General features: G+C 41.9%; 1 protein-coding gene across 3 annotated transcripts in view; it reads right to left on the bottom strand.

Moving 5' to 3' along the window:
• PIP4K2A (phosphatidylinositol-5-phosphate 4-kinase type 2 alpha) overlaps positions 1 to 13384 on the bottom strand; it is a 179314-nt gene that overhangs the window by 53096 nt on the left and 112834 nt on the right. For 2 of the 3 annotated variants that reach the window (XM_034930099.4, XM_055092480.2), the window contains one exon: positions 3616 to 3768. The exons of the other annotated variant lie outside the window; for it this stretch is intronic. In XM_034930099.4, coding sequence (XP_034785990.1) covers positions 3616 to 3768 — 153 coding nt within the window. The remainder of the gene's footprint in view (positions 1 to 3615; positions 3769 to 13384) is intronic. 3 annotated transcript variants of the gene reach the window in all.

Below are 13384 nucleotides of genomic sequence, written 5' to 3' on the forward strand. Positions count from 1 at the left end.
GTGGAATTCTCTGATCATGTAATTAACACTGTACTCTTCACTGCTGCTGTATTTTTAAAAACCTCTTCTATGTGAGATTTTGCTGAGATGTATATGAGTGGCATGTCCATCTTTAATGGTCAACGTTTGTGTCACCTATACATTTCCTTGTTCTTAATTTGCTTTTGTTTAAATGTAATTTAAAAACGGACAAATTAGCAAAAACGGTGCTGCAACTGTGGCTGTATTTATACATGGCCTATACTGATAATTAGCAGCCTATACGGACAATTTTTTTTTTAAGTTCTCTAACATTCTTGTATGTTTCTCAGCTTGTGGCAAGGATGTTGTTTTATCAGGTCAGATGTCCCTGTGTCCGCTCTGTGGGGAACTCCTTAGAGTCAACCCTGTTGCATCTTAGTACCAAGACCACTTACATTTCTCCTTGGCAACAGACTCAAAGTATCAAGCATGCTGGTCATCTTGGCATGAATATATCTACGCTCATTCCAGGCTCCATTTTGTGCCTTTATCTTTCTGCCTCTTCCTTTTCTTTTTTTCATTTATTCTAGCTTGTATTTCCAACTTCTTTGAAGGCCACCTTAAATCCTTTCTGGAATAAGGTCAAGAGTGAATACATGAATAAATGAATGAATGAATGAAATGCAGGTGCAGAAGCTGAGTTCAGAGATCATCCAAGAGGCAGTTCCTAACAGGTTAGGATCTATGTCTCCTGACTTCTACTTAGTGCCCTTTAAATAATTTATATTAATAATGTGATTCCCAATCATTAAGACCCTACAAATTATATTTAAAATATTCTGTTTATAAAAAGAAAAAATATAGATGTTGGATAAAGGAGACTTTTCTGAATAAAGAACACACCAAGAAGATAACAATTTTGTAGCAGTGGAACAGAAGGAAGTCTTTATACTGTTAAAGCCCCTGGGAAGTGTCAATAGACTTATTTTGATCCCACACTTATTTTATGTAACACTGGGGATATGTCAAATCCCTATGTTAGGTTACAATAACTAACCCAGAGAAAACATTTCAAATCGTGATTTTTGTAAAGTCAAAGGATGCTAAACTCAAAGTTGTCATCAAGAAGTTGGTACTTCAATTCTGTGTCACATTTTATTAGCATGGTATCATGGCCATTTTTTAGAACATTATGCTCTCATCAGTCATGAGATATCACTTTGCTTTGAATGTTCTGAGACAACTGAAAGAAAGTATAAAGAGAATGCATAAGTATGATATCAATTTCCAGAGGGGAAAAAATGAAAAAGTAGACAGTTTAAAAGGTGAAGAGTTAAAAGCTGCAACCTGTAATTCAATTCATTCAGATAACAGAGCCTCATGTCTTCCCCCTCACAGGTAGCATCCTGGCACTTTAAAATTTCCTGTAGAATAAGAGGCAGTAGCATAAGCAGTGTAGAACAAATTTCAAAAGGAATAGATATTATAAAAGATTTATTAGATATTAAATGAATTTAGAGGCTAATGATTTTAGAAAACAAACTAGAGGCAGTACCAAGTTTCAAGAAACAGAATATAGCTCAAAGATTTTTATAGACTTCACTGCAAGCAAAATGCAATTGATCATATTTGCAAAGATTGGAAGAATAAGCAACTGCCAAGAAAGAATCCATGATATTAGAGCATCATGCATGAACATAAAGTAATGCTTTTAAAGGGATGTTTAAACAGACATCTAGGAGCTCACAAGTCCAGGCCAGTGCTGCCTTCAAAGCAGATACTTAGTAAGTGTGATTGTTTATACTCGAGAATCCTTTTATTAATATATTCAGGACCTGCGGCACTTTATTTTGAATACCCTTTGTGACAGCCAATTTTTACCTTTGGGGGATTGGGAGCTATTTAAGTTAAAAACACCGTATGACTCTGCTATGAATGGGAAGTTTGTGTCCCCCAAAATGCTTACGTTGAAACCCTAATCCCCAAGTGATGGTATTAGGAGGTGGGACCTCTGAGAGGTAATTAGGTCATGAGGTTACAGCCCTCATTATGTGATCAGTGCCCTTATTAGAAGTGACAGAAGAGTGCTTTTGATCCTATCCCCCCCACCATGACCCTGCCAACACACGTGAGGCTACAGTAAGAAGCTGGCTGTCTGCAAACCAGGAAGAACCTGACCATACTGGCACCTTGATCTCAGACTTCAACCTCTAGAACTGTAAGAAATAGATTTCTGTCATTTAAGCTACCCAGTCTACGGTTTTTTATGACAGCTCAAGCTGACTAAGGTCCTAAAAGCAACAATGTGTGTATGTGTTTTAAACACCAGTTGTGAAGATGATTCCTGGGATGTTGCAACAGCAGACATGTTCATACCATATGACTACAATTTCTCCAAGTGACTTAGTTGTTACGTTATTTTTATACCATAGATGTTATCTTGATAATAGCAATGCTATGGCCACCACCACACATTGAGTATCTAGTGTGTGACAGACACTGTGCTAAGTACTTGACATGCAATTTCCTATTTAATCTTTAGAATCCATATTAGGTGTTATTATTATCCCGACTGTATAAACAAAGAAACCGTGGCTTCAAAATCCAGGCAGGGTGTGGAGGCTCACACCTGTAACCTTAGCACTTTGGGAGGCCAAGATGGGAGAACTGCTTGAGCCCAAGAGTTCAAGACCAGCCTGGGCAACATAGCAAAACTCCACCTCTATAAAAACACAACTTAAAAAAATTGGCCAGGCATGGTGGTGCATACCTGTGGTCCCAGCTACTTGGGAGGCTGGGGTGGGAGGACTGCTTGAGCCCAGGAGGTTGAGGATGCAGTGAGCTGTGATCACGTCACTGCACTTCAACCTGGCAACAGAGCAAGACCCTGTCTCTAAAAAACAACCAAGACCAGAAGTCACATGCTTAGTAAGTGACCTGGCTGGGATTTGAGCCCAGGATTGTCCAACGCTGGACTTCATGCTCTTATACTCCATGGTGAAGGAGGCCTCTCACAGCGCAGGCTGGGCCTTGGGAACATGTGCTCTACCAGAGAAGCTTGTGCTGGAATTTACTCCAGGAGAGACAGATTGCTGCTCCCAAGGATGGTCTACTTTACCTCCAGTGAGTACAATGGAATTATGCTCGGGGATGAAAAGGGGGCAAGAAGCAGACCAACACTCACCTTCTAAAATCAGAGAGCTTGCTCCGTAGCAGATTGTGAATGGCGTGGGCCCTGCTGGGGCCAGGACAGAAGAACCAGTGACAGCAAAATAGGATTTGGAGGTGTAAATGGATACATACTCAGAGGTCAACACCTAATCTCTGGCACAGGCAAAAACTTCTGCAAAGTTGCCAAATCTTAAGCTGAATGATTTTAAAATCAGAGTAGTGATAACTGAAACTATTATACAAGAGTATTTAGGTTAAAAGTGTTATACAAATAATGAATGACCTTTATAGCACAAGCATGCCTAAAGGTTAACTGCCAGGAATCTGGCCACTGTAATTTTAGAACACAGGGTTAGAGGAGATGTTTATGTGAAATGTGTTCTTCTTGTTCTCTAACTATATATTTAAATCTCTGGCCTTGGTGAGAAATCGCTACACATGTTAATCTTCTTGGAGTTTCAAATAAAGATCAAGAAAAATTACCTGGTGGTATTTCTTCAGGATGTTGTGCATTTCGGCCACGTCTTCACTGGTAATAGTCTTGATGATGTATCTTTTGTCGTAGGAAGTGTGAAAACGAGCTCCACTGCGGGCCTGGGAGTCATTGGGGAGGGGTGCGCTCCTGGTCAGGGAATTCTTCCCGGGTGGGGTAAGAGGGGAAGGAAGGCGGGGGAAGATAACTAGTTAAAGGTGTCGCTTTCCGATTCCCAGATAATTTGTCATCATTGCAAGTTTTCAAAAACATTTGTGTGTGGGATAAATTGATAAGTAGGATGACAACATTTTTACGTGCATCATAACTCACATTGCAAGCCTTTCAGATGAAATGAAAACAGCTTGAATTGTACTATGATTCTAATATCTTTAAAGCAGGCTAATGTCTAGAATTATAATCAAAGTAACTTTAATCACTTAGGTCTTTTCAGAGTTGGACAAGCTCTCAAAGTTTTCTTCTGAATAAAATTAGGTTCCAGTCATAAAAGAAAATTTTACAGTCACTGAGCATTTCCTTATATGACAGGTATCGTGCCAAGCATTTTGCACAGATTATTTCCCCCAATTCTGATAACATTCCCATGCAATGGTTACGATTGCTATCATCACTATTTTACAGATGAGGAGATGGGGATAAGAGAGGCTTAGTATCTGGGCAAAGGGCATATAGCTAATAAGGGAAGAGCTAGAATTCTGACTCCAGTGTGGCTGGCTCAGAATCCAAACTCTCAACTAGTAAAGTACTTAACTTGCAGACTATGCTACCTGTGTGCCCCAGGAGGAGGAGGCAGGAGCCTGGGAGAGTGTCTTCTAAAACAGCTCCTCCTTAGGCGATTTGAATTTGGTCCATCCTCCACTCCCTACCACCATTTTTGAGAACTACTGATCTCCTGGAGGGTGGACAAGGACGGGCTCTGAGTAGGGGCTCTGCTGACATCATTCACTCCAAGATCTGGTTCATGCTAGTGACACTGGCTAGGTAGGTCTGCCCTTCTCCTCCCATGTGACTCTTCCGTTCAGATCTCCTCTTTCTTACATCCTCCAAGAAGCCTCCTCCTTGCCCCAACCTCTTGACAATGGCCGTCCAGCCATGGGGTCTAGCAAACCCCTCGCCCCCAGAAAGCCTCGTCTCCATCCTTGCCGACTGCTCCTGAGCAGTGACTTTCACTCCTTGCCTGGCCCTGCGGGATGGCCTGTGTGGGATTCAAAGGCAAACATGCTTTCTCTCTTTAACTTGCTCTCTGAAGTGGGCATTCAAGGGCCTCAGTGGCCAAATGCTGTCAAGTTAAGGGAACACAGATACCTTCAGAGGGGCAGGTGATAGATAGCTCTGCCCATGAATTTGCAAAAGAAAGAGTGCCTTTCTGTCTAGTATATTGCAGTCTCTTTACCCTTTCCTTCCTTTCTAGATGAAATCAACAGGACTGAACCACCTGAGGTAGAATCAATTGCAGCAGTGCAGGGGTTCACGCAGGCCCTACCTATGCCTGAAGAGAAAAGTGGCCCATGAGCAAATCTTCATCTTCCAGGATTCTCACCTCACCACCCTGGCATCCCCTGTGGTGGATCACACGTTCTGCAATAGCACACCTTGATCTGAAGGCAAGCAGGTGCACCTGCCAGATGCAGAGTCCAGGCCACCAAGTAACTGAATTTGCTTTCCTTAGCTTACTAGAAAACTTGAGAGAAGGAAAAAAAAATCTACATAATCCCCAATGACTTTAAATAGCAAGACTTGGCAGTGTTCAGTTATTCTTAAGACAACTAAATTTATTAGATAGACTGAGAATGATAAAAATGACTTTCAGGATGAAAATGCCTACATTAACAAGAGTTTAATTCTTAATTACATTTTTCTTTCCTAAAACATGAACAAGATCTCCTTTATACTACTTCTCACTTAGAACAAAAAGGAAGAAAATCAAAGTGAATTTCCCCTTGTGGGGTTTTAAATGCTAGCCCCCAAAAAGCAATTATTGCTCTTTGTTAGTGGTCTTACTTTTTTCTTGCAATCACTAATTTGCAAAAGGGTATTTCTTTCAAATAAAACAAGAACTCTAGGAACTGTAAGATTGCAGATTATCTTTGGGCATAAAATCAAAGTGGGAACAATCAAGTTTATGAAAGCCAGGTGGAGCAGACCAAGTGGAACAGACCTTAAACTCTGTCAAACTGACAATACGTGTAAAACAACTTTTGGGGGGATGGGGAATAGTAAAGGAGAACTGTATTCAGCACAGGATAGAATTCCAGCAGCCTCAGTTTCATAGATCGTTTTCTTATGCACATTAGATAGGACAGTATAACGTCCTCTCATGGGCCAATAGGGTGAATCAAAAGCTGCATAGTCAGTGCATCTCAAACTTAACAAGCAACTGAATCACCCAGGGATCATGTGAAAATGCAGATTCTGATCCGGCAGGTCAGGGGTGGGGCATTTTCAGAAGTAGATGTTGCTGCTGGAGTGGGTCTGCAGACCACACAGGAGAACCAAGGTCTACAGAATGGTGTTTACGCTGTGTTTTACTGGCATGCAGCACGTAAAGTCTAGCGTATTAAACACATTATAATTACAGACTTACTGGCACTCATGCCTTTCCCATTATATTCTCTACACCTCTAGTTCGATTAAAATGGGAAACTTTATAGTTCAGAATAATAATTCATGGCATTTACTTTACTAATTAAAGAAGGGTTTAATAATACTATGTACAAGTACCAGGACAATGTACAGGGTTTTTTATTTTTATTTTTTGAGACAGGTTCTCACTGTGTTGCCCAGGCTGGAGTACAGTGGTGTGATCTTGGCTCACTGCAGCCTTGATCTCCTGGACTCAAGTGATTCTCGTGCCTCTGCCTCCTGAGTAGCTGGGATTATAGGCATGTGCCACCATGCCCAGCTAATTTTTTTATTTTTAGTAGAGACAGGGTTTTGCCATTCTGGCCAGGGTGATCTCGAACTCCTGGCCTCAAGTGATCTATCTGCCTGCCTTGGCCTCCCAAAGTGCTGGGATTACAGGCATGAGCCACCATGCCCCACACAACATATGGGTTTATAAAGGGCTGGAAACGTAAAAGCAAATAATGTAGGAACTCCTTAGCTCAGATACTACCTCTTCCCCAGTTTGTGCCTTTTCTTTCAATTTCAAAGGCATTACTATAATCATATATGCAGACACTAGATTAGGATATCAGCCATGTCTTCACCCTGGGATATAAAACCTTAACAATTCAAATCTTGATTCTGTCTCAAATCACCACTTTAATAATCCACATGAGTAGCCCCAACCCACACTATCTGAATATTTTTAAGGTTCATGAACATGAAATAACCAATGAAGTTAGGAACACTGTGTCAAAACATAGAATGTACCTTTCATATCACTATGAATATAAAAATACATAAATCAAGTGTATTAAAAGCCTTATCTGATAAGGAGGAAATCAAAAGAGTTAATGCAATTCTATACAAAACGCCTGATCCTTGGAATGATTCTAAGGCCTGGAAAAATCCAACTCATTATTTCATATTTATTTTCACAATATTCCTGTGAGAGAGGAAAAGCTAGATCCATTTTTCCCACCTCAAGATAAAGAAACTAGTGTACAATGGAGCCAAGCAATGTGCCTAAGATTCCTGTCTAAAGCTTTCTATGAACTAACCAAAAAGGGCAATTTACAAAGATAAGACTAAACTTCTGTCATCATAATCATAGACTTTTTGTAGCCTTTAAAATAAAGTAAAATTGTTTATGTATTTTTATTATCATTTACTTTCTTGCCTTCTTCCAAGGCATGCAGCAGACATGTGTTTTTAAAGGCAGCACAGTGGCTCATGTCTGTAGTCTCAGCGCTTTGGGGGCTGAGGTGGGCGGATCACTTGAGGCCAGGAGTTCGAGACCAGCCTGGGCAACGTGGTGAAACCCGGTCTCCACTAAAAATACAAAAATCAGCCAGGTGTGGTGGTGCATGCCTGTAATTCCAGCTACTTGGGAGGCTGAGGCATGAGAATTGTTTGAACCTGGGAGGCAGAGATTGCAATGAGCCGAGATCACACCACTGCACTCCAACCTGAGCAGCACAGGGTAATGGTGAGGGCACTGGTCTGAGATCTAGAACATTCATCAGTTCTTGTAGATTGCATTTAGTCTCTTTGAGCCTTAGTTTCCGGGTCTATGAAGTGATGGAAAATAAGCCTGGGGAGAGAATGGGCTGAATTAGACCTCTACCTTGGATCTTTTATGACTCTAAAAATGGATTTACTCAGCCGGGCGCAGTGGGGCACGCCTGTAATCCCAGCACTTTGGGAGGCCAAGGCGGGCAGATCACCTGAGGCTGGGAGTTCGAGACTAGCCTGACCAACATGGAGAAACCCCGTCTCTACTAAAAATACAAAATTATCCACGCATGGTGGGGCATGCCTGTAATCCCAGCTACTCGGGAAGCTGAGGCAGGAGAATCGCTTGAACCTGGGAGGCGGAGGCTGCAGTGAGCTGAGATTGTGCCATTGCACTCCAGCCTGGGCAACAAGAGCAAAACTCTGTCTCAAAAAAAAAAGGATTTACTCGAAGACCCGACTCGTTGCTCTAGGAAATGCTGTAAAGCATGGGCCTCGGAAGGTGACTCAGGACAACCGTCCCAAGAAACAGAGTCCAATCAGAAGACAGGACAACCATCATCTCGGCAGGGGCCTAATGATGGTTTAGGACACCTGGGCTGAGATGAAAGAGAAGATGCAGTGAAAATAACACTTCACAGATTCCAGATGTATTCAGGACAACGTCAGCTAGAACGAGCACATGAGCTCAGGGAAGGAGGTCTTATATCTTCAACACAGTCACTGTGCTGCCTCAAAACAGTCTATCTACTGACACTGAATAAGAAACTCCTCAGTGTGCTTTGTTTTGTTGCAAAGGAAAAAGGAATCACAGCATGATGTTGGATGCTTGGACAAGTTGGGAGGCCCTTGACGGAAACAGAGCTTGGGAGTGACCTTCAGGTGCCCCCGAGGGGTCCCTCCATGTATAAATAAACCTCAAAGAGCATTAGAGTTGGAAGCAACCTTGGAGATGATTCCAAACCACTCAATATACACATAAGAAAACAGACCCAGAGAGCAGAAATGACTTGCCCAACTCAGTTCTCCAACATCAGGTGGGCTGGTGTACATGGAGGGCCCTGCAGGGGCCCTGCCCAGAGCCTCCATCTCCCCCTGCCATGCTGCTTCCCTGCCTGGGCTCCAGAGTATGGTGGGCATTATGAAGGGACAGTCATTTTTCTGTAGTGACATACACCTTCTAATGCCAATTTAGAGTGTGAGCCAGCTGGCACAAAACCAAACCTGTCTTTAGGTTTTCGATTTTGCCAAGTAAAGTGTGTAGAAAATATCAATAACAGCCACAGTGCTAATGCAGTCCGGAGTCTGTTATTTACACTTTTATTAACATGTGTACAAAGCTATCTGAACTCATTCTAGGACTGTTCATTACTTTACATTAACTGAGTAGGAAGAGTAGGAGCTGTCTTCTCTCCACGCAGGAGCTGAGACAGATGTGTTTGTGGAATAAGCCTTTGGGACAGGAAGACCGTGCTGCTGAGCCCTGGGCCCAGAGTCAGGCACTCACACAGCGTAACACAGGGCTGAAGGAGGACCAGCACTTAGCATTTCCTGTGAGTCCTGTTGACTGTGGTGACGATGTCAACCCTAAGAATTCTTCACATTTCTGACCATGTGGCACACTGCATCATGTCTATTTAAATTAGTTTATGTGGTCTGAGAATTGTCGGAGGTTCTTGTTTTCCTCCTGTCACTGGTTTCTGCCTTTAGAAGACTGTCCCATCCACTTTCTCTGCTTAAAACTCCATAGATTTTCTTCACAAAGAATGCCAAAGTTGAAAGGAGCAATCTTTTATACTGGGAGTGCTGAATTCTGGGTTACTCTATATTCTATATGCACTCTCTATACTACTAAGCTGGGAGGATTAAAAAAAACGAGAACGGAAAAAAAGAAATTAAGATGAAATTTGCAAGTTAAGACCAGCTCTGCATGGAAAAAAAAAAAGCCTAGCAGAAGACACCATTTAGAAAAATTCTTTCTCTTCTCAATCACCTAATTTAAAAGGGCAAATCTGAGATGAAGCTGATCCTACCTAAGGCCTTAAAAACACCCTTTAGAGGGCTGGTTTAGTCCTCTTCATCTCCAAACTAAAATATTCACTTTCTGGAACACTTACCCTTATCTACCTGTCTGTCTTCAGGAGAAAGCAGCCAGATAAAATTACCCAGTGAAATCCACCCAGGCTTTGGAGAGATCTACTCTCATTAAAAACCAAATTCCTTGTCATGGACACACTTGGAGAGTTATATGGTCTGCAATAAAGTGACATTATTTAAATTCAAAATTGGGGGCTGGGCACAGTGGCTAATGCCTGTAATCCTAGCACTTTTGGAGGCTGAGGTGGGAAGATCACTTGAGGCCAGGAGTTTGGGACCAGCCTGGGCAGCATAGTAAGGCTCTGTGTCTACATAGCATTAAAAAATTAGCCGGATGTGGTGGTGCGCGCCTGTAGTTCTAGCTATAAGGAAGGCTGAGGTTGGAGGATCACTTGAGCTGAGGAGTTTGAGGCTGCAGCGAGCCATGATTGTACCACTGCACTCCAGCCTAGTTGACACACAGAGACTCTGTTAAAAAATAAAAACAAACAGACAAAATTGGTGATTCTGCACCTATCAGTTCAAAAGTGACAGTAAGTTATTTCCTAAAGGCCTCAATAATAACTTACATGTTAAAAGGAGAATTTAAAATTTCACAAGGAAGTTTCAGATTGAAAATTCCCAGCCCACAAGGTCTTCCTTCTATTGCTGGCCCCTGCTCACTTCCCTGTGACCTCTCAAACCAGACATGGGCAAAGGACATAGATGACGACAAAACAGAATGGACCCAGGAAGTAGCCTCAGAGTGTCAGGGTGATCCATCTCAACAGTAATGGGCTGAAGTCAGGGCTTTGAGTCCTCCCTCCAACTCACCCTTCCCACGTCCCTTACTCTGTTATCTGATTATCTGCAAAGAAAGACAGCTGGACTTAATGGTCTCTAAGCTTCCTGCTCATTCTTCTAATTATTATTCTGCTGTCAGTTTGTAGAGACTTAGGAAATGGACGATGATTTACTATTAGTTTATGGGAAAAAAATCTAATAATAAACATGCACAAACTGCAAAAATACACTTTCTTCATTGGCTATTCCTTTTCTTCTTTCTATACATTTGATAGTTTCATATTATAAATTACAAAATTAGTTAAAGTCACCTGTTCTAAATAAAAATACTGATACCATAACCTATCCCAAAAAAAACAACAGCCAAAATCAACTTTGGGAAAAACTGTCTCTTATCGAATAAATTAAACTAGTTTCAACCTTTTGGGAAAAAATGTCTCTTACTGAATAAATTAAACGAGTTTCAAACTCCAAGCATTCTTCTTCCTTGAGATATGACTCACATATCATATGACTCACCTATTTAAAGTATACAACTCAATAGTTTTTAATGTTTTCACCAAATCATGCAACCATGACCACAATCATTTTTAGAGCATTTTCATGACTCCAAAAAGAAACCTGAACCTATCTGCAATCACTCCCATTCCTTCCCCTATCCCCCAGCCTAGAAAGGCCACTGATCTTTGTCTCTATATATCTGCCCATTCTGGACATTTCATATGGATGTAACCATACATTACACAGGTGTTTGTGACTGGCCCAAACATTGATCTTTCAAGTGCCCTAGACACACTCATCCACCATGAGGCTGTCTCTGGATGAGTGAGGTGACCTGGCAAGTGCTCTACTCAGGCCAGCACCCATACACGATTGCAGTGGACACATCACAGCCAATAAATGTTGCTTCTAAGTTTGCTCCTAGCATACGGAGCTAGAGAAAAACGAACAGTTGGACAAACATTCAAGTTCTAGGGCAAAGCTGTATGATGCAGGGCAGGTGAGAGTATGACAATTTAGTTCATTTTCGCCTATTTTGCAACGTGGTGAATAAATGTACTTTTCCCATAGCCAAATACCTTTCCTACCTTACACTATCCTAGCTCAAACCACAAAAGCTGTTTGAGGCTCTGGTGCTATCTCGGTCCTCTCAACAGCAAATAAAGGAAGGCAATGATAGATGTAGCTTCCTCTTTAATGCCTTTTTACCTTTATAACTGGGAATTTATTGTCCTTTCCCTTAAGAAAAGGATTAACGATGCTGTCCTTTCCCCCTTCCTCTAAACGTCTGTGCTGAAGATGTTTATTTCCGCAGTCGGAGGTCCAGGATTAGTGGAGCCCCCAGAAGGGGGAAGGAAACATAAATGTCAATTTAATTAGCTCATTCTTACCGCCAATCTTTTCTCTTTCTCATAAAAGTGTCCTCATTTAGTAACAGTTATTTTTCCCTGCATTTTTAAAACAACCAAGCATTTTGCATATTTAATTCTCTTGAACTAATCATGTAAGTCTTGTATAATTTGTTTTTTTTTTCCATTTTGATGGTCGTTTGTATACATTCTGCTAAAAATCATGTATGAAAAGTTTTTATTTTTGGTTGAAGGAGGGGCCACTTAAACTTTGCCATGCTCAAATGTGTAAAGCCACCCTCGTATAAGGAAACATGCCAATACCGTGCAGAACTCACATGACAGCCATCTCCTCATGGTGGCAAAGTAATAGATTTAGAGACCTGACAGCTGGGGGGCCGGAGAGAGCACTGTGTCCCTCTCCTCATGTTATGGATGAGGAAACTGAGACCCACCAGGGGTGAGTGAGTATCTCATGGTCACAGCATCAGTCACTGAAGATCCAAGACTCAACCAGGCCTCCTAACTTCCCAGAAATATTCTTTTCGCCAACCCTGGCTACCTGTTTCATGGACTTGAAATCTGGAAACCAATCACTGCCCTGCTGACAGCTCAGGATTATGATTACATGCCTCGAATCACACGGCCCAGGAGACAGGAGCAACTTGTCTGGAGAAGGCTGCTTTCTGGGTCTGCAGTTGACATATCTGAGCGAGCACAGATGGTCCTCTGACCCCGCCAGAGAGTTGAAGACCAACGTGTGAACTTGAACATCATCATCAAGGATTTATTAAATGCCCACTGTGTTCAAAGCCCTGTGTTAACTCTTGGGGAATTTCAAAGAAAATCTAAGCTGTGATCTCAAGCGAAGAATAGCTTTCATTATAGAGGGGAGCAAGACACAGTGCAATTTAACACTTATCAATAATGAAACAACTTATCAGAAAAAAAGAATATAAAAATGAAAGGCAATGACCAACAGAGAAAGCAGCAGAGTTGCAGAAAGTTCACAGAGTGCCATGAGATCATCTTTTAAAATCTCAGCTGCTGTTTCACGATGATTAAAACACCAGGGACCCAGCCTGGGCAACAGAGCGAGACTCTGTCTCAAAAAACAAAACAAAACAAAAAAAAACAACAAAAAAAAACCAGGGACCTGTCCCAAAGGCTCACGGTAAACACAGCGTTTAACCTGGAGAGAAGCACCCAGTAGCAAGGATGACTGGCTGTCAGCTCTCTGTCAAAAGCCACGAGGCAAAACCCAAAGCAGGTTTGAGGTGGGAAACACAGGCTAACAGGAAGCCTGGGGTCCCAGGTCGGGGCAGTTGGTGGTAGGAACAGTAATTTGCTCAGTTCATAAACAGGACTCGAAACAGTGCAAGAAATGCCTGCTGACCCTGATGGGCTGTGA

Source organism: Pan paniscus, chromosome 8, assembly GCF_029289425.2.
Source record: "Pan paniscus chromosome 8, NHGRI_mPanPan1-v2.0_pri, whole genome shotgun sequence".
NCBI lineage: Eukaryota > Metazoa > Chordata > Mammalia > Primates > Hominidae > Pan > Pan paniscus.